Source organism: Drosophila subobscura, chromosome A (assembly GCF_008121235.1).
Source record: "Drosophila subobscura isolate 14011-0131.10 chromosome A, UCBerk_Dsub_1.0, whole genome shotgun sequence".
Taxonomy (NCBI): Eukaryota; Metazoa; Arthropoda; class Insecta; order Diptera; family Drosophilidae; genus Drosophila; species Drosophila subobscura.
The window spans coordinates 18,457,217-18,481,668 of NC_048530.1; the positions used below are offsets into that span (position 1 = coordinate 18,457,217).

The 24,452-nt window shown below is 46.6% G+C and overlaps 4 protein-coding genes across 5 annotated transcripts; 2 read left to right on the forward strand and 2 right to left on the reverse strand.

Moving 5' to 3' along the window:
* Positions 1-725: 725 nt before the first annotated feature.
* On the reverse strand, positions 726-2,066 carry LOC117895632 (ribokinase). Its single transcript, XM_034803391.1, has 3 exons — positions 1,775-2,066; positions 1,161-1,709; positions 726-1,106 (listed from the first exon to the last, which is right to left on the reverse strand). The coding sequence occupies exons 1-3, from the start codon at positions 1,828-1,830 to the stop codon at positions 800-802; spliced, it is 912 nt and encodes a 303-aa protein (XP_034659282.1). The 5' UTR covers positions 1,831-2,066; the 3' UTR covers positions 726-799.
* Positions 2,067-2,544: 478 nt separating this feature from the next.
* LOC117895638 (vacuolar protein sorting-associated protein 37C) lies at positions 2,545-4,186 on the reverse strand. The gene is made up of 4 exons (XM_034803405.1): positions 4,028-4,186; positions 3,604-3,971; positions 3,392-3,543; positions 2,545-3,320 (listed from the first exon to the last, which is right to left on the reverse strand). Exons 2-4 carry the CDS (start codon positions 3,854-3,856, stop codon positions 3,126-3,128), a joined length of 600 nt encoding a protein of 199 aa, XP_034659296.1. The 5' UTR covers positions 3,857-3,971; positions 4,028-4,186; the 3' UTR covers positions 2,545-3,125.
* Positions 4,187-4,418: 232 nt separating this feature from the next.
* On the forward strand, positions 4,419-4,885 carry LOC117895651. The gene has a single exon (XM_034803450.1). The coding sequence runs from the start codon at positions 4,513-4,515 to the stop codon at positions 4,855-4,857; it is 345 nt and encodes a 114-aa protein (XP_034659341.1). The 5' UTR covers positions 4,419-4,512; the 3' UTR covers positions 4,858-4,885.
* Positions 4,886-5,552: 667 nt separating this feature from the next.
* On the forward strand, positions 5,553-17,717 carry LOC117895598 (cytospin-A). 2 transcript variants are annotated; one of them, XM_034803358.1, is made up of 10 exons: positions 12,167-13,134; positions 13,174-13,352; positions 13,431-13,571; positions 14,153-14,329; positions 14,391-15,684; positions 15,759-15,904; positions 15,973-16,092; positions 16,160-16,439; positions 16,507-16,781; positions 16,853-17,717. In XM_034803358.1, exons 1-10 carry the CDS (start codon positions 12,381-12,383, stop codon positions 16,940-16,942), a joined length of 3,456 nt encoding a protein of 1,151 aa, XP_034659249.1. In that variant the 5' UTR covers positions 12,167-12,380; the 3' UTR covers positions 16,943-17,717. The 2 variants fall into 2 exon arrangements, with proteins under 2 accessions (XP_034659241.1, XP_034659249.1); XM_034803350.1 differs by lacking the exons at positions 12,167-13,134; positions 13,174-13,352; positions 13,431-13,571 and adding exons at positions 5,553-5,618; positions 6,454-6,719.
* The last annotated feature ends 6,735 nt before the right edge of the window (positions 17,718-24,452 follow it).

The following is a 24,452-nucleotide window of genomic DNA, read 5'->3' on the forward strand; positions in this document are numbered from 1 at the left end:
AAGGTGTTTAGAATTTAATGAAATTAAAGTCAGGCGGAAGACGCGCCGATTACCGTCCGATTGTCGATTGAGCAGCGGATTTAATCGTTATCCGCTGCTTGGTCGGGCGATAAGTTAATCGCAAAACTATCGCTGTGACCAATCGAACAGGGGACGGCAGTCGTTGGCCTGTCCACACACCCCACACCCCCCAGGGGCCTAACTAAAACCAGAAGAAAACTGAAACAAAATTTATCTGAATGGGAAAATACAAATCTAATTGAATATGTGTTTAAAATATAATTAGCTGGAGTGAAGAATCGAAATAAAAATGCAACAAAAAAATTCAACAAGTGTTTTTCATACCTATTTCCTTTTATTTTATGGCAAAAAGCTTGGAGCGAATATCAGTTTTTTCTGCACCTGTGGATTCTGGAAACCAATTGCTGCCTCTGTCCACGGGGTCGTCATGCAAAAACCCTGCCTTTAAATAGCTCGGGACCAAAACCTAATGCAGCATCTGAGCATCCAGAGTCCTGCATTTAAGAACCTCAGCTATACTGATAAAACCACGGAATCCGCCACAATCCAACAAAAATAATACAGCGGCAATTGATGAATTTACAAGCGGCAAGTACATTCGATTCTTGTCGCAGTTCCCTGATGATGGGGGGCGATCTTATTTACTTATCTATAAAGCAACAGCTGACCCAACAGCTGAGCGTCCACATTTACAGGCACAGAGATTGGGTTTTAAGCTGTAGATTTATTGGGCGTAAGTACACGGGTCTAGCGACAGCTTCCTGTGGCAAACGGCGGGCTAGGCGCGTGGGAAGCTCGACTGGGTGCCTGGCAGCTGGACAGACTGCGAGGCCACCGCACAGGCGGCCGCGATGTGTGCGTTGAGCGATCGTTCGGGGAAGCGGGCCAGGTTGTGGGCCAAGGCACCGATGAAAGCGTCTCCCGCGCCCGTTGTGTCCACCACATTGCTGACCTGGGGAGCGGCGACATGCTGAAACTTGCCGGGCGCCTCCTTGCCACCCCACACAGCGCCCAGTGGTCCCAGTGTGAGAATAACCGTGTTGGCACCCATCTCAATGAGCCGCTTGCAGGCTTTGCTGGCTTCGCTGTAAGGCAGAATCTGTTAGTTGGAACGCAGAAGGAGGAGGGTCAGTGCTTACTTTATGCTGCTCACGCTGCCCACGCCCGTCATTATGGCGGCTTCGCTCTCGTTTACGCAGAAGATGCTGGAAAGCTGCAACAGCTCTGGCGGCGTTTGCTCCATGGCCGGAGCGGCGTTCACAATGGACACACCCTTGAAGCAGCGCAGCGCCTGCAGTGTGGCTGCAATGGGCGTCTCCAGCTGGCACACGAGTACCTTGGCCTCGGAGAACAGCTCCTTGGCGAGGAAGACGTCATTGGCGTCCAGCTCGTTGTTCGCACCCACAACAATAATGATGTTGTTCTCGCCACCATCGGAGACTGCGATCTGGGCAATGCCCGTGCTCTGGCCCGCCACCTGATGCACGTGGCTCACATTGACGTTCTCCTCCCGCAGCTGGCGCAGGTAGTCGCTGCCAAAGGTATCGCCGCCCAGTTTGGCCACCATGGCCGTCCTGGAGCCCTGCCTGGCGGCTGCCACACACTGGTTGGCACCCTTGCCGCCGTAGCCCGTCTGGAATTTGTGTCCGTGAAGCGTTTCCCCGGCCTTGGGCAGGCGAGGCGTGTAGCTGCCCAAAATAATAATGAAGATGCCGATCAGCGGGGAGACCAGCAATGCCCATGAATCTCTTACCAGATGAAATCTATGATGGCCGAACCGAATACCAGAACCTCAAGTTCCTCGCTCATTTTGCAGCTGTTTTCCGTTTCCGTGTGCTTTACTTCCAGTGTTTCGAAAATTGTTTTTTTGTTTTTTGCTTTTTGCAAACTGCAGTCAAGGTGCTCGGTGCTGATTTATTACTGAACGACTGAATTTACGATCCCAGTGTACTATGATTATCTGGGATCTTATCAGCAACTTGGCCAATTCCATTCACTGCCTCCGTGACGGAGAGTGGCGGGTGAGAGTACTCGAGAAAGGCAGAGAAATTCATTTCAACAATTAGCAAGGCCACTTGTCCCACGCTCTTTATTTGTTTTGTGTTTTTGTGGGCAAGAGAACGACAAAGATACTGGAAATACCAAAAGTGGTATTTTTGCGATCACTTTTTCGCACCAAATGTGCCGTAATATTCGCTAAATTGCATGTTTTTTTTGCTGAAATTAATTATTTATGGTCAGCTACAGCTTGCGGTTAGCTCATAGATTATCTTTAAACTCTCTAAACCAAACTAAACTTGGCATACCAAAACATTCTGGCTTGAGTGCAATAAAACGCACTAGCGCGTTGGGGCATCACCTTGCTGCTGTTGGTAGAAGTTGCCTTAAATTTCTGTTGCAGCTAAAGTTATCAATGAAAATGTTTAAGTTGCTCGATAAACAAACAACTGTAGGCACAGCCATAAACCAAGCTGTACAGAAAGCAATTGGCATGTGTATTTCATGGTGTATTCTCGGGCTTTGAGATAAATCATAAACTTTTATTAAATATACATACATACGGGGTAGTACAGATAAACAAAACTGTTGGCAGGAAAGGCGACCCAGACGTAACCTAGTGGACAGGAGGAGGGAATACAGGCAATTTCATTTCGATTGGGTTCTCTTTTTTTTTTTTTTTGGTATGGGATTTGCTTGAGTTTAAGCTTGAGTTGAACTGCGGACACTCATAACACATGGTTCGTTCCGTATCTAAAATTACAGTTATAAAATATATAAAGCCATACATTCTGATTGGGCCCTAACGATTTACAAGTATGTGTGTGTGTGTCTATCTGTATAAAATCTACAACTAGATATTATACGGTTTTTGTGGCGAGCGAAGGGTACTCGGCTCTGATTTTGATCTCCAATGTTTTTTGAGAGGGGTTGCCTTGCTTAGATCCTAGATATTGCGACTTGTGGAACCCCTCCAGTTTGTTTGGAGCAAGGTTGCGAGATAACATTTAGTACAGTACATTCTGGAGATGGGTTGATTGATTGGCGGCGTTTCATCATCGTTGTTGTAAGCATCATCATCATCATTATCATCATTATTAGGGCTGCTAAATACCGGCACGCTCCAGGGCGCTCAGCTGTGTGCCCAGTCGCTCCTCCTTGGCCTTGCGCTCCGAGCTGATCTTCTTCGAGCTCTGATAGGTATTGAGGAAGGTCTGCACATCGATCTTTCCATTGAGAAAGTGCTCCACATGACGATCGCAATCGGCGTCGGCATTCGAGGCAGCAATTTGGAGTAATTCCTGGATGGGATAAGACCGAAGACACAACCGTATTGGAAAGGAAAAACAATACACGAAAAGAGCTCACTCACGCGTATGTGCTGGGGGGCATATTCCTCCGATTTCTTCAAGTACTTCTTATTCAGCTGGTCGCACTTCTCGCCCAGCGTTTTCAGGGCAGTGTAGTCATCGCTGAGGCGACGTTTCAGCTCCACCAGATGGCTGCCCTTGCTCTCATTTTCACCTGTGTGGATATAAATGATTTGTGTGTTGGTCGCTTGAATGGATTTAGTTCATTGCATACGTGATATATTCTCCACTTGGTTCATCATCGAGTCCAGCTCCTCGTTTAGATGTTGCACCACAGACATCTCCTCGATGAAATCGTCGAAGAACTCCGGATCCCTGTCCAGCTGCTTCAGCTCGTCCAGCGACAGTGTGGACAGGTTGGGCATGTTGGCTGCCTCCTCCTCTGGCACCAGTCCGCCACCGCCAGCAATGCGCCTGTTGTCCTGCGGCGACGCCGCCTGCTTCGACGAATTGCGTGTGGTGGGCATCCCGACGTGGCCGGTTACTCCTAGCTCTTGTAGTGGACAAGATTCCAATCGGTTGCTAGCATTTGATCCCCACTCGCTGGCCTTCTTTGAATTAGTTGTTGGTCGGTTTTAAGGCCTAAATAAATTACGTTGTAAGAAATTAAATTCTTGGCGGTTTTGCCTTCCACTCACCAAATGGCGTTTGTGTTCCCTATGCTTGGACTACGGGCGTGTGCTTGGTTTGTGGGAAATTGTTTTAGTTTCTCGAACCCAAATCGCATAAATCGAGTGTTTGCTTTGTTTGTTCGGGTCCGAATAACATTATCTTTTATAACAAAAACAACATTCGCCTGCTCATGAAGCGCCGTTGACACGGCTGACAGATGAGGGTTGCCACCTGGTCGGCAGGAGCCAGCTTGGAATTTGTGCTATTAATTAACAGTTGCTATCACAGCATTAAAGAGCCGAATTTTCATCCAAGGAATCTTTTCAAGTGAGAGCCGTCAGGTGCAGCGAGCTGCAGCATAAAGACTAGATGTGTGCTTTTGTGCGTTGACCTGAATACCCTGCTCGCATCGAACAGCTGTTCGGGCACCATTTGTTTACGATTTGTGCAACGGCGGCACCGCAACGCGCTTTTACATAACATAACTGTTGTTTCCAATAAACACAAAACTATGGCACTTTTTGAGATGAAATGGCTACGGCGCTTGGTGCGGCGCAACACAAGCCCCATTCCGGAGCACCGTGCCGAAATGTGGAAGCGCCGCCTCAGCATTGGCTATGCGATTCTGGCCTGGAACGCCTTCGGCCTGGTCTGCTACATGGTCTACACAGGACGCAACGACTGGGCAAAGTACCATGGTATCAAGACGGAGGAGGAAATGGCCTTGTCGCCGGCCCAACAGTTAGCCAGGCACATTAAAGTGGAGGGAACTGGCAAAATCATACGCTACTCGGGCTTCAGGAAGGTGGAGGAGATACCATTCGACTCTAGCACTGTGGATAGAGTTAAGGAGTAAAGCAGACATTTATTCATCTAAACTATAATTAGTTAACATCATTTTTTTTTTGTTATAACAATTGATGGTTGCAATCAAAGAAAATATAAAAACAAAAAGCAAAGTCTGGTTTAATAGTGGTATTCTCTGTTGGTATATATACAGAGATGGAGCCGCTAGATAGTTAGAATCAATAAAAACCAGCTAGATTCGGAGAAAACTAAAAATGGCCAAAAATACACACAGCCGTTTGTTTTTTGAGAGCAGCAAATACAAAATAAATGGCAACAAATTTCTTAAAGCTTAAACAAGCTAAATGCATTTGAAAACATGCTATATGTGTGTGCTTCATCATGTAAATGTAGCCTTAAATTAGTAATATGCCATTACTGGTGAATAGGTATTTTTTGCCTGTTCGTTCGCGAACCAGCCAAGCAGGGTGACCATTTACGGTACACTATATGTTTTTAGCTTGGACCTTATTTTGTATACAATCCTATTTAAGAAACTCATGAAAACTAGCCAATCGTGTGGAGAATTGATTCATCAATCGCAAAAAATGATAGTTTTAGTGCTGAGAGGGCTAGTTAACTGGTAATATTAATTAGAATATCAAAAGCGAGGAAAGTGATTTAGGGTGCGGTATATTTAAGGTATATTTTGAAAATTAGAAGACAGTGCGGTTTATTTTTAAGGGTCATGCGGTATATTTGATCGACAAATCCGCGGTCATACTGGAGCGCGACGCGACGCGGACGGATCAAAAAATAACAACAATAAACGTAATATTAGCAACATTGATAATGCCCCGTGAGCCTTCGGCTTGTGAAGAAGTGATTGCATTGCGGCTGACAATCTGACAATCTCTCGAGACTGTGCATTCGTGCGTGCGGTTGGAGCTAATTCAGCTCTATCTAAAAATAAAACAACAAATCAGCAGCAGAGGCAGTGCAACAGCAACAACAGTCGCGTCGCGGCAGCATCCAACACACAGCACACATACAAATGTACAACTTCAAACGTATTTTTAATTGTAACAAAAAAATAAATGAATATTAATTGATTATCAGGCAAGCAGTGCACTCTTGTCGGAGGTCATCAGCAATGACAGCGACTGCACTGCTGCTCCGATTGTCTCTGTGTCTGTGAAATAACGGGACAAGCAGTAGCAGCAGCAGTGGCAGAGGCGGCGACTGCATTAGAAAAGCAACAGCAAATGGCATTTGCAGACAGCGGCTCCACTGCTTTCCTCTCTCACCCCATCTAATTGGAATATGTGGAAATATAAAAGAAATGTTAAAAGCCGCAAATAATTGCTAATTAGTTGCATTTCTTCATCATTGTTGTTAGAGGTGCCGCCGCCGCTGCAGCCACAACTGCTACAAGGCTTCGCTAACGAATTTCTAATATAATTAACGCCGACAGAGAAGCCCGCCTCTGCTGCCGCTGCCACTGCTGCTTATGTTGCAGCTGTTCTGTTTCTTAAGGAATCGTTTGAAATGTGTGTGCGTGTGTTACCGTTGCTTCGAAATGCATATGTGCCTATGATCGAATCTCCCATATAGAAATACAAACATACATACAAATGTATAAAGTGTTCTCTCCCTCCTGTTTCAGTCATTTCGCAGTGGCCGAGCAACGGTTAAAGTTGAACCAAGCCACCCCCTCCATCTACAACCGACCCCCAAAAGTCAAAGGTGCAAGTGCTTCTCTAACACACACAAAAACGCACACGGATAGAGCGGCTTAGCGAAGACAGCAACCAAAAGCTGTCGAGAAAATACCGTTTGATTGATTATTGCGCTGCTGTTCTTCTCTTCTCTCATCCTCCACCTCCTCCATCAGAGCGACTGCAGCAGCACATTTCCCGGAGGTGGCGACGGGTGAGTGGCAAAACTACGAAAATAGACTAAGAAAAATTATGTTCCAGTTTGTATTTGTTGTTGCTGTCTGTTCGACAAGAAAACGATTAAAAACGCATTAATTATATCATTTTTGAAAGTGAAACTTCCACTTTCTGCCGCTTCTAAGTCCGAAAGTAACATCCGTAGCAAAACGTAAACCATCAAACATCAAAGAAAACACCTAAAATTCCACAACAAGAAGAAAACGCGCATAAATATGTATTTACAAAAAAGAAACACAACTTTTAGAAATGGTCGACGGCATGTCAACACACAACAATGGCTAAAACTCCCAACAATAACCGAGAAAAAAAAGTTAATTTATATTTCGACAAGCGAAAATGAAACCGTTTTCTAAAAATAATTTATTGTTATACACTAGAGGAGCGAAAGGAAACGGATTTCGGGGCCGTTTCTATGCATCAAAAAACCAAAGTCAAAGCTCTTGGGCTAGCACTAAAGAAATTATACAATAAACCAGAAAGAAAGACTAGATTAGGGTTCCGAAGCTTTGAATACCCTCGCAGACCTATCGTTCCCATGGTTCTATAGAAAAACTTTCCCAAAACGTTGAGAAATGTGGAAATTTTCATCAAATTCGAGTTTCTTTTCTCGTACAACAGTTTCTATGGCAGCCATATGCTATAGGGATCTAATTTTGTTTCTCTCCTGTTGATCCTGACGAAGAATATGAATAGGAAAGTACTGCCTGGCCGCCAAACATTTGGTCAAAGCCTCAACGCACTTCTTTCAAGGGTATAACAAGAGCCGGCCAGCATATGGCTGGCGGTCGTGGTGGGGCGGTGAACAATGCGCGATGGAACATAAGCATACGCACTGCTTGAACGAGGGAGAGCTACGCGGCGCATAATTCGAGCGGTAAAACGGTTCGCGTCAGCTGCGGCGCAGGCGTCGACCGCTGCGACAGCGCTCCGGTGCGCTACAGTTTTTTCTCTCATTCGGCATTGCATTAACAGGTGCCCTCTCTCTCGCTCCATCTTTATCTCTTTTGCCATCTCTCCGTGTAAAGCGACGACGTTTTATATGCCATTCCAAGGTTAATAGAGCATTTAGCTCTTCGTATTGCTAAACATAACTTCATGTCCGTGCATATCAGAACTTATTTGTTTTTTGTTTCTCAACAGGAGCACACATTAATTGGCTGATTATCTTATACTTCATCCTCCATTGCTCGTTTGTTTCTCATTTACCGATATTCTCTGCTCCGTTGCTTCCTTCATTCATCTGGCATCCGATATGCCTCTTTGCTTGGGCTGTAGCGAGCATTGGTTTGGCGCGCCAAAGCGTAACCGTTCATAAAGAAACAAAATTCACAGAGCAATACACCTCGCCGCACCGTACTTTACCTAACCCCACTCCACGCACACGCACACAAGTGAATGGCCCGAGGGGGCCGGCCTGCCTCCCTGGCCCACCCCACCCCTCGCTCTGGCTCTGGCTCACGCTAGGCCAGTGGCCGGCACTTCTGGTTATGGCTAATGCTGAATAACTTTGAATATGAGTACCGGTACTCATGTGCCCCTCTCTCACTGCCTCTCTGCAGGAGAAAATTTACATTTTGATTGCACGTATTCTATGTGCGTATCCCTGTTTTCCCTGTTGAGATCTTCTTAAAAGAGACTTCGCAATGAGCTGTCAAATATTTATTGATATAATCGCTGAAATTTCTAATGGACAGGGTATACGAGTGTCGGTGCCTGTGTGCTGGGATTACGTGCATTTTTTTGAATATGTCATGCTCGCTGGCCATAGAGGTTGGATCCATAGAGGTGGTGGGCCACTAGCAGAGCGTAATGCGATACCGGCGCGGGGCAGGGGGCTAGCTGATGGTCAGCTTCTGCGGTTATCAGCGGTACACAGACATGATTATGGTGTGAGCGCGGCAGCAGCAGCTGTAACGATAAGTGACGTTTCTGTATGGTCATAGACCCCATCGAAAGCGAGACCCTCCCCCAGCCCGATCCATAACCAACCTCTCCGAAAACAATGAAAAATCATAAAAGAGAAACAAAAAGAGAAATGCAGAAAACCGCAAAACAAAAAACCGAACGACGCGCTTTGGTGGCTTTTGCGGTTTTTTCTCTCTCTCTCTCTCTCTCTCTCTCTCTCTCTCCTAAGTTTTGCTGCTTCTCTTTGATAAGCTCCCAAGAAAGAGAAGAAGAGAAGAGGGAATTAGAAAAGAAGGTGGAATAGGTAGGGAATAAAGAAGAAAGAGCCCAAAGAAGAAGAGGCAAAAGTATCTGCAAGAAAATCCCACAAAGAATGTGTAGAGTGGCGGGCGAAAATTAACAAGAGAATGAAATGTTTTGTCGTTCATTGGAAAGTCGAAGATTTTGCATACCCTTTCCGCTCTTGCTAAACTCTTGACCTTCAAAGCGATGGAGGGCAGACACTCGGTCAGGTTTCTCCCAGGTTGGTCTTGAAAGAAAACTCTACACCATACATTAAAAACAATTATTAATGCCAGCGGAGGCTTGACTGCGTTGACAATTATAAATTGAGTATTTCAGTTGCTGTGAATTGAGTTGATCAAATGTGTAGTTTCAAAATTTTAAAACTAGCGCGCCTTTGTGGTGTTGGGCAACGCGGCACGCATGCGCCGTGCGAAGCGCCACCTAGCGCCGTGCAGCTCACGATAGTGTTGCGAGACGAATGCGCTTGGCGATTTCCGCAATTCGATTAACAATAATATCGCTTGATTCGAGAATTTCTACACATCTTAAAATTCAGACTGTAGCGCATACTCAAAAGCAGTTAAATAAAGTTGGATAGGGCAATTGAATGGCTTCGCCACAACAATTACATGTATATTGTTGGAAGATAGGTGTTAGAAGCAGCTATCGATAGTCATATCGATAGTTTTCCAGCACTGATGGACACTTGTTGTTGTTGTTTGCAGAAAAAACAGAAACAGAAAACGCGCGTCGCTTTGTTGTCAGTTCTATTTTTTTTTGTCGCTCATTTCTCGTGCATTTCTTTCTCGCTGCGCCTCCGCCTTGTTGTTCTTTCTTCATTTTTATTTTATTTTATTTCATTATGTGGATGCCGTAGTTAATAATTCGTAACTATTATTCCGCTCGGGTATGTGCGTACGTGCGTGTATACGATTCGTGTATATGTGTGTGCCTTTTGTGCTGGTGTGTCGTGTGAAGAGTTGACTTTTTTGTTTTGCTGGCGTATTCCGGTTTATTTTTCTTTGCGCTAGCGCGAAAGAGTGCGAAAATAAAGAAAAAATACCCCTTTACAGTTATTTGCTGCAAGAAATTAAATCAGCGTTTGCGTGTTTGCGTGCGTGTGTGTTTGTGGCTCCATTCAATTATCTTTCTCTCCCTCTCTACTGTTGCTTGAAGGGCAATCCAAGAGATCTCCACATCCTGTTTCGCTTGCTCCCACTGTGCAGTTGCATTGCACAGTGCTGGACAACGCACATGTGTTGCCGAAATCAGGGCGCGCGTGTGCACCACCCCCCCTGCCCAACATCCCATCAACTGTTGCCTTCGCCGACACATAATCAAATTAACATTAAAACGATAAACGACTCCACTCCAACTGCTCTGTGATTTTTTTCACTTTCTTGCTGGCCAATTATCCAACATTATCGCAGTGCAAACAAATTGCGGGTCTAGATAAACCCCTCACCACCTGATAAGGTTTCATGTTCATCAGCAATTAAAAAGTGTCCCTCAAATGTACATTTAATTTCGGTTATTTTTTTGGTTTCTGTTTGCATGATGTCATGTCGTTCGTCTCTGTTTGCCTTTCAATTTAAAGGCCTAAATGAAATAAACACAAATTTGCGTGTTTCGCGTGGGCTATGCGCTGTCCCAAAAAAAACAACAAATTAACAAAAGATTTCTGTTGCCGGACTGTTTCCGAGGCCATAAATGGCCAAGACACATAAGCCGCCAGCTCTATGTATATGGGCAGATAGTTTACCAACACTGGCCCGCGACAGGCTGCTTGCAAGTGCACTGCTGCCGACTGCGGTCAGCTGTCAATGTCATGTTACAATTCAGCCTCGTTTCTTTCAATTGGAAGTAGTGGGCGTGGGCGGGGGGGAGAGACGCGTCGTGTCATGCCGGGCCATGAGTAATCCGGCCTATGACAATGGGGGGGAGAAAATAACACATGAACAAACACAACAGTGCGGCCCTTGTACCCAGCGGGTAGGGGCAGGGGAAGTTGAGTCCTCTGCTGATCTCTTGATCGCTTTTGCTCCCACTGGCGCCTATTTACATACAAACATGCATATGTACGTGCATATGCATGTTCGTACACTTCTATTGTTACAGTGATTCCCACAATTATTCGCTCAACTTTTGCAACCTTCGTTGATATTTGCAAACAATTCTAGCTTTAGTAGTGGTTATATTTGGAAGCCATATCTTGCCATTATGGCTTGGCTTGCCGGTTAAGGCTGTGTGAATAATTGTGGGCACCACTGTGCATATGTGTGTGTGCACAAGTGCGCGCTGTTCAAATGTTGACGTTGCAATAATCTCTCTCTAGGAAGCTAGTGGTGGGGAGACGGTTTTGTGGGATTGGCCTTTTCTGAACTTCAAAGTCCCCTCCCGATCGAAATTGTTGTTGCTGTGATGCATATTAATTTAGGGGAGTGTGTGTCTGTGCTTGTGCGTCAGTCACTGTTTCTGATTTGATCGTTCGTGCCGTGCCGCCTCTCTTGAGTGACAGCCGCTAGAGCTCTGTTAACTAACAGAGTGCGCTCTCTCGCTGTGGCCGCTTATCTGGCACAATGCCGTGCGATTGTCTGCGGACACAAACGAGTTATATTGTTGTTATTGTTTGCATATATTTTTCCGATGTTGCATGCAACATCACGCATTGTCATTAGCATTTGCTTTTCCCCCATTCGTTTGCTTTCATTCATCGCTTGGATCTGTTCGCGAAGGTCTTTTGCCGGCAACTTGCACTACCCAAAGAAACGACACCAAATATGGCAGAAATTTCACTTTTTCTGAGAGAGAGAGCATAAGCGAGAGAGAGAGAGTGGCCAGAGGAAGCAAGCGAGGGTGAGAGAGAGAGAGAGAGAAAGATAGAAAGCAAATCGAATTGATAAAATATAAATTTGTGATAACAGGGCAAGGAAACGAACGCAGTGCGACTCATATGACAAATATGCATTAATGAATAATAATAATAATAGTTAGAACGATACCAATACACAACGATAAACGACTACTAATTGCAATAAAGATAACGATAAACAACGATAAACGACGACCATTTCGAAAACGAGTGCCTCGATATAAGAAACGAAAGAGATCCAGAAAAATCAATAAGATCACAGCCCTCCACAATTGGGGAGATTCAACATCAGCTCGGACCAAAAACTGGAGCTTAAGATCCCACAAGTGGTGTTTAAATTAATAAAACTGCAGCTCAATCTACGAAATTGTGAGCTTGAGATAAGTTAAAGCCGAAGACTCGAGCATGTGGTATCAATAATGCCATAAAAGGGGAGCTTAAAGATCAATTACATGTTAAATAAAGCCCAAAAAGTCACGGAAAATCCACATACGTAGAGTTTATGGTTTACGTTTTGCTACAACAACTAAAATCATACAATAAAATTTGCACCAACAAACGAGAATCACAAAAATGATTAAGCTGAAATCATTGTTTCGCAGAGGACAAGGGACTTCGAGTTCCAACTCCTCGAACTCCTCGCACAAGCAACAGCAGCAGCATTCCAACAACAATCGCCAAAAGTCGCAGTCGAGTACATCCCTCAACACGGCACACGAACAACAACAACAACAACAGCAGCAGCAGCAACTGAATAACGCGGCAACAGCTGCAACTGCGAGTGGCACAACGACAACAAAGTTTTATTCCAATCACGAGGCAGCTACTTACGAAAGGGGCGTGGATGTGGGCGATGAAGATGCGCTGCTGCTAACCAATCAACAACAACAACAGCGACTTCAACAACAACTGCAACAGCAGCAGCAGCAACAACAACAACAACAACAGAGCAACACGTTGCCGCTGAAAAAGTCAAAGTTAAAAGGACAAAAGCAACCAAAGCAGCTGCCAGTATTACAACAACAACAACAGCAGCAACTACAGCAACAACAACAGCAACTTCAGCACCAACAACAACAAGCAGCGACCCGAAATGCGAATGTACAACCGGAACACCAACAACACCAACAACTAATGACTTCCATTGCGGCCGTGCCACCATCAGCGGCAACCAACAACAGCAGCAGCGGCAACAACAACAATATTAACAACAACAACGCATTGGCCGCATTGCAAGATGGTGGCGCTGCTGCCGCCGCCGCAGCGGATTTCTATCAACAACTAGCAGCAGCAGCCACAGCAGCATCGGCAACATCAGCCAGTGCCAGTGCCAGTGGCAGTGGCAGTGGCACCAATAACACTGGAGGCAACAACAGTGGCAGCAATAGTACGGCGGCAGGCGGATTTCCGGCTGCAGCAGCCGCCGTGGCTGTGGCAGCCGTGGCAGCCAGCAGTTATCAGCAACAGCAACACCAACACCAACAACACCAACAACATCAGCAACAACTATTCAACAAAGAACAGCAACAACAGCAGCTCCTAGAGGTAAGCGACACCAATCGATAAAGCATTGCGTTGCCCCAAACGAAACCCTTTCTCTTGCCCTCCCTCCCCCTCTTTCAGGCTAACAACAAAATGCAGGAGCTGCAGCGGCAGCTGGATCGTCTGGGAAGCGAGCAACTGCAGCTGGAGACACGCATCACGGAGCTGCTGCCATACCAAAGCGAGGTGGCCAAACTGAAGGGCGATCTGGTTAAGATGCAGGTGGGCATTGGTTGGTTGTAGGGCAAAGGGTTGAGGAAAGCTAACCACAAGTTGTTGTTGTTGTTGTTGTTGTTCATGCTGTCTGTCGCTGATGCGTTGTCATGGCTGATTGATGTAGTGATACCCTGTAAAGCCATAAGCTGTGCCTAAGCGTATGCAATTGTGGAGGAGGAAAACTGAGGTTTATATTTATAACTAAGATCGATTAAGGATCCAACATACCCGTGAATGCCGTGGACACCAGTCCAGCCGTACGAGTGGTACGAGTTGGGTGTGTACCTGCGGCGGGGGGGCGTTGCGCTTCGTTACTCAAACCAATATTTATTGATATTTAATATGTTCTATAAGATATACAAGTAACGATAAACAGACAGGCAGAAAGTCAGAGCTCTCCTTAATTGATTGCAGAGCAAAATGCAGTGAAGAGAGCTTGGGGTTTTGCGTCGTTCGAACAACAGCAACAGCGACAGCAACAGCAACAACAAAACTTGGACTCACCTGTCGAGTTCTGAGATTCAAGCGAATTGAATATAATCCAATCCAATCCAGTCAAAACAAAACTGATCTTTCCGCTTCCACAGAACCTACAGGAGAAAACACAAATGGAAATCGGCAATCTAAAATATGAAAATGAATCTTTGCGCAATCGCTTGCGGGACGTTGTCAACTCACCATTGTCGGATGCGGAGAAGCATCAGATTATACAAGATTCGCAGCGTTTGCATAGCTCAGCACCCGCCTCCATAGCACTGCCCAGTGTGAGTATTTAACGAAAGAAAAATTGCTCCATGGATTCCATAATTTCTCCCTTTCGCACAGGCAAATGAAGCGCATGATGGGACGCCCTGCCTCACGCCCGACTGGGACAAGCAGTCGTCGTCCAGCGAGATATCAGTAGCCTGTCTGCAGGACAAGATCATTCAGATGGAGGAGACTCACTACTCAACGAACGAGGAGCTGCAGGCCACTCTCCAGGAGCTGGCCGATCTGCAAACGCAGCTCAGCGACACCCAAACGGAAAACGAACGTCTCGCCGAGGAGAAGGATGTGCTCTTCCAGTCGCTCTGCCGCCAAACGGAAAAGCTTAACGAATCCCGCACGCAGATCAGCACGCTGCAGGAGCTGCTGCTGCGCGACACCAAGCAGGCGGCGGAGGTGTGCACCTCGGAGCGCGAGAAGAAGCTGCTGGATCTCATCCAGACGTCGCAGGAGGAGCGCGAGGCGGTGCTGCTCAAGCAGGAGGAGCTGAACGGGGAGCTGGCCGAGCTGCGGCAGACCCGCGATGCCGCACAGCAGGAGCAGCAGCGGCAGCGGGAGCGCATCGCATTGCTCGACTCGCAGCTGGACGCGGCCACGGCGGAGCGCAAGCAGGGCGAGGCGCAGTTCTCGCAGGCCAAGGAGGAGATCTCACAGCGGGCCATTGAGATCAGCAGGCTGAGCACGCTGCTCGAGAATGCCCGCTCCAAGATCGAGGAACTGGAGGCGGACTTGGCGCGCGGCGACAAGACCGATCTCAGTGACGTACTGGACGCGGCCCGCCGCGAGAAGGATGCCCTGGAGGAGCGAGTGGCCGAGCTGCAGGATCAGTGGTCGCGCAGCCAGGCGGAGCTTCGCCGCCTGCGGGAGCAGCTGGCCGGCCTCAGCGAGGAGTGCAAGGTGGCCAAGAACAATGCCAAGTGCGCCGTCTCCCATCTGGAGTACAGGCTGGAGCAGCTGCAGCGGGACAAGGACAAGCTGGCCGGTGACTGCCAGGCGCTGGAGGAGCGTGTGGCCGAGCTGCAGGTGCAGTCCAAGTGCCACCACGAGGACAAGGCCCAGCTGCAGACGCTGCTCGGTGAGACGCAGCGGCATCTGGGCGATGTGAAGCTGAAGCTGAGCGACACCGAGCAGCGGCTGGACAAGGAGACGCAGCTGCGGCGACGAGAGGCTGAGGAATGGCAACAGTTCCAGGCGGATCTGCTGATGACCGTGCGTGTTGCAAATGACTTCAAGACTGAGGCGCTAAGCGCTCGCGAGCAGCTCGTGCTCGACAACAAGACGCAAAAGGAGAAGATTCGGCTGCTGGAGCAGCAGCTGGAGAAGCTCACAGCCAGCTCAAAGCCGGTCCAGCAGCGTAAGCTCAAAGCTCAATTCCACTTCCCAATTAACTCTTTGATTTGAAACTCTCTTTGTGATTACGTTGTACAGAAACGCAGCCGTCGGAGACGCCACAGTCGGTGCTGTCCACGGTCCAGCTGGAGATGGCCACGCGTCGCAGTAAACTTAGCTTTAGCCGGCAGGACTCCAGGCTGTCCGTCAAGACCCTCATCGAGAGCATCGAGAATAACAAGGCGGTATGTGGGATCTTCCCCCTTTCTAGCTGTGCACTCGCCTGAACTCGTTCCTTTATCTGTTCTTTTAGCAAGGGAAGTCGGATGAGGCAGAGTCAAACTACAGCTCCAACTCGAGCCTGAATAGTGGCACGCCCGAGCTGGGTAACACGCCCATCATTCTGCCCGCCTCCGGTGACTGGCATGAGAGCGTAAGCAAACATTTAGACGCTTCTGTTTGAAGCTTCTCTGATCAATCTTTGGGGTTTTCATCCACAGCTACGGTTGCCCGTCCTGCAGAGCAGCAATCTGCACGTAAATGTAGGAACAACTGCAGCAACAGCTGACGCTGGAACTGGAGGAGGAGGAGGAGGAGGAGGATCAGCTAACTCTACCAAAGCCACATTACCGCTGCGCGAGCAACAACAGCAGCAGCAGCAGCAGCAGGTGACGGCTGCCAACTCCTCGCAGCCCTCCACACCGGCAACGCCCAGCAGCAGCGGCAGCAGCCAACCGCCCAGTCTGCCCTTTGGCAGTGTCTCAAAGTCCTTTATTAGCGGTAGGTCAAGCGTAGCCAGTGGCTCTCTTCCTTCTTTAACATTCTGTTCTCTCTCTCTCTGCTTTAGGTGAGCGCAAGGATCCACTGAATATGCTGGCCAAGAATGGCGGCTCCAAGCGGAATGCACTGCTCAAGTGGTGCCAGAACAAGACCGTGGGCTACCGCAACATTGACATCACGAACTTCAGCTCATCGTGGAACGATGGCCTGGCCTTTTGTGCGATCCTTCATTCCTATCTGCCGGATCGCATACCCTACGATCAGCTCAGTCAGGCGAACAAGCGGCGTAACTTTTCGCTAGCCTTTGCCGCCGCCGAATCAGTGGGAATTGGCACCACACTGGTGAGTCAACGGTCTGCCAACCGTTTGCGTGTGACAGTGACCTCAATTTGGTTTTCGTTATGCCCTTTTAGAACATCAACGATATGTGCCAGCTGGAGCGACCCGACTGGATGCAGGTGATGTCCTACGTGACGGCAATCTACAAATACTTTGAGACCTAGAGGGGCATCGGTCTCGCAGCTCGCGTCTACCGTCTTTTGTGTATATTTATAATCAGAAATTTCCTCAATGTGTGGCCGCTCAGACACGACACGAAGAAAATATTTTAACTTTAGAGTTCCCACACCCTTAGTGTATGTTTTTTTTTTGTTTTTTTTTTCTAAAATCCATTTTGTATGTCCATATCTATGTGGCCCTTCCCCCTAAACCATTTGTAGACTAAAATGAATGAGTAAGTCGACAAATCGTGGCTGAATGAATGAAGCGGAAGAAGAGCAACCAGCAGCAGCAACAGCATGAAAACCAATTGTTTATTAAATATTAAGTAATCTGTAAAATGCATTTGTTTGTTTTTTCGGTTTTACAGAAGAACGCCAGAGCCGTAGATATCGTAGAAGTTAGTGTAAGGATGGATACTCGTATGTTTAAAAGCAGCTTCGAGGGCTGTTTGTTGCTCAGTCTTGGAGTGTCCACTGTCTGTCTGTGTATGTGCTTTTTTTTTTGTAATCTGTAATTTTTAATGTGGAGAAACAAAACAACAAACGCTGATGCTGATGCTGCGGATGATGGACAACTGGCGAGCAGCAAGAGAAAGAGTCCGGACTAGCTTTAGCATATACCATACGTACATATATATATACATACATATACCTACTATATTTATTTATTCCAACTACTACTCGTACATCAGATCACTAAACTGTATTTTCTCAACGATTCATTCGACAAAAATATGATACTATAAAGAGCAAAGGATTAACGCGCAATGAAAACTCATTCATCTCTGTTCGTTTTTTCTGCTTGCAATAAAATCCAATTATGCTGCCAGCTTAGACTGCGGTGGATTAGCTCGGATGAGACCCTTCTCTGGAGGCTGGTGGGGTGGGAGTAAATTAAAAATTCGTTCAAAAATTTAACATCTTATTTTGCCGTTTACATTTTGGCGTTGAGCCTGGGTTATTAAAATAGATCAATCTTGCTGCTGCTGGCTTCCCCCCTCGGGCAACACATGAGCAGAAGGACATGACTCCAGGAGGAGTCAAAGTCCACATCCACATTTCACTTTCCACCCCCGAGCCCCAGCAGGAGTCCCGAGAAGCACCGTCAAAATGGCGCTCCTTGAGCACAATGAAGGAGCTGCAAAAATTTCCCTCTTCAAGGGAAATTTTCAAGCATGCCAGAAAGAGATGACGCCACAGGGCTGCGGCTGCTCCTCTGGCTCCGGCAGTGGGCGGGATTCGCTGCGTGGTTGGTTGCCCGCCGAAGTAAATGGGAAGACAGGCGGAGGATGGTTTATGGTGGGTGGCTAATGGGGGTGGCTGTGTGTGTGTGTGGCATAGGATTTAATTAAGTGCCCCATCCCGAACCGCAGGAGGCGGCTGCAGTAGGCGGTGGAACGGCCAGAGAAGGGATTTAACAGCGTGCGATTTTTATATTTTATTTTAAAATTAAAACCAGCCGATGATTGATGTACTCGAGGCTAATGAGGAGAGAAGGCAGGACAGAGCAACGTCGGAACCTACAGCTATGACACGCACTGCACTGTGTGGCATGCCTCAGATCATGCTGTAAGATCATATTTTTATGCCTAAGCACAACAATTTTTAAACTGTTTTTCGATTCATATTTTTATTAGATTATTCCTAAGTTTCCATTTCTTGAAGGTCTTATCATAATCACATATTTTTTTAATTCAGATATTAATTATTTCTTCAGTTTTCGTGCTTAAAGTAATTGAAATAATAATACAATTGATTTCAAACTGACTTAGGAATATAATGAAAAATACTTTGGAAGTTTTTCCTTTATCTTACGGTCGATTTTCCTCTAATTGTTGTTCAGGGCTCTATATTTTGCATATTTTTGGCTAGGTTTCATTTTTAGATTCTTCGCCAGAGCCTTCTCCGGCTCTAATCTTTTTTTGGGCGATCCAAGTCAGTGTTTGGCACACACAACATTTTATTTATAGTTTGATTTATATTTATAAAATTTTATATATATTTTTTATAGTAGAAACCCCAAAAGTATTCACCAGATGGAAAAGTCTGTCTACCATTGCGGGTGTAAAATGTAAATGTTTGGACTCATATAAATCATTTCGTGTTGCCCTCGCTTGGGAGACATAAGAAAAGGAAAGGAATTTGAATATATTTTAAAGCAATATGTTAAAGGGTTTAAAAAGAGATTTCTATCCATTGACATAAGCGCCTTTTCGGCTACTTTTTTGCATTGAATGTTCTGCATTCTGGGCAGAAGAATCCCCATTTAGTGGAAGAGTGCAGATAGTGATTGGCAAAGAAACAGTTTAGCTCCAAAGGGAACCTTCATTACTCCTCCGGATATGTTGATCGGATTTAGCTTAAATTAAATCAAATTTCGCAGTCTCATTATTTGTGGATGTGTTGAACCTCGAGCCAGTTGTAGGGATTAACTTGACTCTGTCAGCTGCTCGAAATAGCATCAAAAAGAAAGTGCACATCAGCCTGCTAGTCCTTTTGGTTGAAGCAACGACACGTAGCCCGTGGGCGCACCTTCAAGTAGCGGCGCTTGTTTCACACACAGACACACACACACACACACACACTCTCCCTCTGTGGCAGGACAAAAGCTACAGCAAAATTGTATCTGTCAATTAGGCCGCCGGTCTACTAGTGCTCGTACTCCTTCTGGTATCTCTTGCACTCGCTGTCTCTGTGGCGGCGCACTCCTTAATGTCCGGCACATGTCCGGCGCAAATGAAATTAAACGCTGACGCACCATTTGCTGACCGGCAGGACTGGCCTGGTGCCCAAAAATGACTTGTCATAAATCAAGAAATCGACAAAAATACATTTCAATGCGGCAAACATTTTAATATACAACAAGGAAGATGGTTTTGGGCACTATTTTGGGGGCCGAAGCTTTTAATACCCTTTGCAGCAGATCCATCATGGCTTGAGGCCCAAAGATGTGCGAAAAGTCATTCGATTTTGATTGAATTTGGTATGAGAATGATATGTGCAATCACAGGGCAGGCAGTAGAACGTGCACAGATCAAAGATTTCCAGACACAAATGGTGGTGCCACGATCGATGGTCCGCGATGCCAAAAAGATTTCCATTGAGCACTCAACCACTTTCTTGCCACTCGCTCAGTCCGTCGCTCACTCACTCATTTAGTCATTGATTCGGTTGGTAAGTTAGTCATTCGTTGGCTCCTTTCATACGCTCAAAGGCAGTGCGACTATAAAAATATTATCTATAGTTTCCACTCAACTGCACAGCGGCACTTACCGGACGACGCTCGTCCTTGCCTCACACCCCACAACCGAAGCACGGTTTTAGTCTCTTGGCCAACACGCACATGAACACACATGTGTGTGTGTGTGTGTGTGTGTGTGTGTGTGTGTGTGTTTGTTTGTATAAATCATAATGGTTAATGTGCACTCATAAATGGATAAGCCCGAGCAGTCCATATGCTTCCAGCCAGATCCAGCAGGAGGAGCAGCAGTCACCGCACGTGATGGCGAATATGAATATGAGTTGTGAATGGTGAATGGTGAATGGTGAATGGTGTGAGATATGGCACATGGGACAGATGGATTGTGGCTCGGGCGGACATTGCTCATTCAGGTCAGGTCAAGTCGGCAGAGGGAAGTCGTTTTGTGTGCGTGTCATTTATGGGTCATTTGCCATGGAAGCGGCGTGGCAAACAACAAGTGAAGCCAATCCAACTGGAAACCAAATGTTGCAAGATTTAATCAGTGCTGCTCCCTGCCAAATCAAGTAGCTTCCAAGCCTCCCAACACCTCTAAGTTGCCCCAGCTGCAAAACCATCGGAAGCCTGGGAATTCATTAAAAAGTAAATGCAAAATGTAGAAATAATCACGAAAAGGTTGTTCTCATATAAATTATACTGGGCAGAGGATACAATTTGGATTCTAATCCAATCCTGCAACTTGTAGATTTAAATTATATTCCCTCGAGTATATTTTGTTTATTTATTGGAGATATTCGAGAGATATTAGAGATAAGTTTCACCCAAAAACTACCTTAAGAAATACTTTCCAAATGTTTTTTAAACCAAATTTTTAACAGATTTTACTCTGCAAAAATAAAGTGCAAAAAGTGCAGCAAATACTCAACAAAATTTCGATTTCCATTGAATTATTCCTACGAAAAATGGAAACTGGCTTCGATTTTTCACTTGCTCCAAATAAGAAGACAACAAAAAGAAAAGCAAAACCCGACCACACACACATGAAGGGGGGAACTTCCTGTTCCGATTGTTGAATGGTAATTTTGGATGCCATACCCCTGGCTGGGACTCTGAGTTCTTAGCATTTCCGATTGCCTGCAGGCAGAATCCTGTTTACTGCCCGTCAACTTATAAACAATTTTCCATAATAATAACGATGATGAAACTCATGATGATGCCGCGATGCTGAGAAAGACGAAAGCAACGAACGAGCAACTTTTGCGGCGGCGGAAGCGACAATCGGAGATGGAATTTTCCACAGCACAGGGCAGGGCAGGGCAGGGAAAGGATTATAACCGAGTAATGGGAAATCGAAGAGCGGCAGAGAGACAGACAGATTAAATACACGGGGCAACATTTCCGGTCTCAGCCAAGTCTCATTCAATTCAGAACAGAAACCCAAACTCAAACCAAAAATCAAATGATGTCCAGCCATGACGCGACTGCTTCTTCGATACGATTTCCTCTCTGTGTCGCGCTCTTTTTTCGTGTGGGACAAAGAGCTTTATGATTTTCCGGTCAATACAATTCCAGCGGGGGGAGGGGGATCCTTACAAATCAACAAGCATGACACATTGCCACAGGGCCCCGGGCAGGGCCATTCATTGAGTTTGTTCTTCTTGAGGGGAAGTGCGAGTACACACTAAAAAATGGAAAAATGGACAACCAGTGGAACTCGCAGAGAGTCACAATGGACACAAAAGACTAAATGGAGTGCCTGTCACTGTCGTCGCATCCTCAGAGCTCCTCAGTTCCTGTTGAACTCCAGTCCCAGTTCTGGAACAACTTGCAGGAACAAGTCGTTGACCAAAGGGGTCCATAAATTATGCTCGGATTGAATGCAATTCAATTCAATTTTTTTACTGCTGCTGCCCAGCCAATTGCCGAGCACAGACACTTGACTCAATATTGTGTGGAAAGTGCCACAGAGGAGGATTATTTGTGCATGGAAATTCGAATTGTTGTTCACCTATTTGATCTTTGCTCTCTCTCTCTCTCGGCAGTGGCTATAGCTATGAGATCCCCGAGAGAAAAATGTGAATGAAATCCTTTTGGCCATGGCGTTGGTCAGTCCATCAGTTGCGCGCGGCTCTGAATGTGTTGCTGCGGCTAATGCGCATCAAGGCTAAATGTTTTCCTTGCCCACACGAAGCCACCCCCAGGCCACCTCCTGCCCCTCCCTTTTGTCCTTTGATTTCCCCCTGAATGGCGTGTCAATGTTTGCTTACAGCAAACCCACACCGCTGCACACCACCCCCCCACGTTCCTTCTGCTAACCAGCCCCTGCCCCTGCCCCCCTGCTAACCAGATTTCAATTTGTGCGCCGAGCAAAGTGTTTATGAGATTTTCGAGCTGCTGCGGCTAAATGGCCCAAAATCCGGGCTGCCTTGGGCTCGTCCTGGGACCGTGTTGTTGCCTTAACACCCGCACCCTCACCCTCGCCCTCACCCTTGCGCTCAGGACAAGCCCAGAACGTACGCAGGACCTCAATCTGTGTGTTGTTTGCCTGGTCGGATATATTTGATTTTATTTTCGCCCTTTTGTTCCGTGCCATTACAGTCAGTCAGTCCGTGGGTTGTGTTCCGTTGCTGTTTGGCTCTGTTTGGTTTGTTTGGTTTGTTTGATGTAATGTGACATGATGGCTTCATCAAAAGCGCATTAAAAACAAAGCAAAACTGAAGTCAGCTCAAACAAAGGGACACCCCCGCCTGGGGTTTCGCGGCGCAAGATTGTTATGGATGGACTTTGCCCATCGCGCAGGCAGCGTTCATCCTTCTTGGGCTCGGGCTTGGCCGTTCGCTTTGGCTCGTAAAACGCCATAACTCAACTGGCCGAAAATGATATACTTTGTATGAGAAGACAAACGATCCAGCGAGGGCACGAGAATAATTATCGCCCACTGTGGGATGCTGCAAAATGAGGTGCAGATTTGGGCCCGAATTTCGATATATTTTCAGGATAAATATTCGAAAAGAGTTTCCCAGTTGCGGCTCTCAATCTTCCAGCCAAAGTTGTAGCTAATTTGCTTATGGACTCGCCTTGCCCGATGACTTCATTGGACTATTCCAAGGGTTAGCCAACGGCAACGGCAGCGGCAGCGGCTCTTACAGGCCAATGCACCCAGGCTGAAGCCCGATTGTGTCTGTGGTGCACGGAAAGTCAAATCAAGGCAGCAAAAGGATTCAGGCCATTAAGTTCCGGAAGCGAGTTGATAACCAGACAACAAGTATACAAATCTAGCGAGACCCAAAAGGACCACGGACGGAGAACGGAGGACGGAGGACGGAGGACGAAGGACTCTGCCTGTCCTGACTGGGAATATTTATGTCTGTCTCTCTCTCTCTCCCCCTCTCTGCTCGGTGCAGTAATTGGCTGCTGAGTCCACCGACAACAACTTTTGTGCATATGCAAAAAGCAACAGCAACAAGAAACCAAAAGGCAGGCAAAGGCAAAGAGAGGGAGGGAGGAAAAAATGTATCCAAATGAAAGGATCCACGATAAAGTTTTTGGCCCGTTAGAAATAATTCTCTTCTGGGTGTCTGAAGCAGAAGGAGGCATCACTGGCAGCACAATTGACCGACTAAGCTGATACCCTGAGGCATACATATATTTATGGGTGCATGGATGGGAAGATGCAGTTAGAGCTGTGGCAACATGGCTGGAGCTGAAGATCATTGAGGATTGATGCTTGAAGTTATTTCTTTATTTATAGAGATTTTTCCCTACCATTTTGGGCGCTTTTTTATTAAATTTAAATCGAAATCTTAATCTAAAAACCGCCGTTTAATGGTATCATCCAGGATTTACTTTTGAAATGTTTGAAAATATCATTCAAACGATTTGTTATCCATATGCAACTTCTAGGCATGTTCTTTGTAAGAAGTATGGTAAAAACCTGAAGATGAGGCCGCAGCTTACCTTTTCCCAACTGCAGCTCCAGCTTGTACGGGGAACACCCGGATCCAACCTGTCCGAAGCGGCGAGGCCCGGCGAGACTTTTGTTTTGCTAGGAGTCGAGTCGAGTTGGGTCGTGGAATGGGCCAGGAATTCCCGTAAATAAATAAAAAGGCCGTCAGCACGAATTAAGCAACCCTTCCGTTGCGAATAAATCAACAAATTAATCGCCAAGCCAAGCCGAGCCACAGCAGACCACAGCCCAGCTCTACTCCCGCGCTGCCCCGCAGCTCCCCGCTTCCACCACTGAAGCGGAAGCGGAAGCGCACACACAGTTAGCCGCACATCAAAACCAAATCCGAATCCCAGATCCAAAACTCG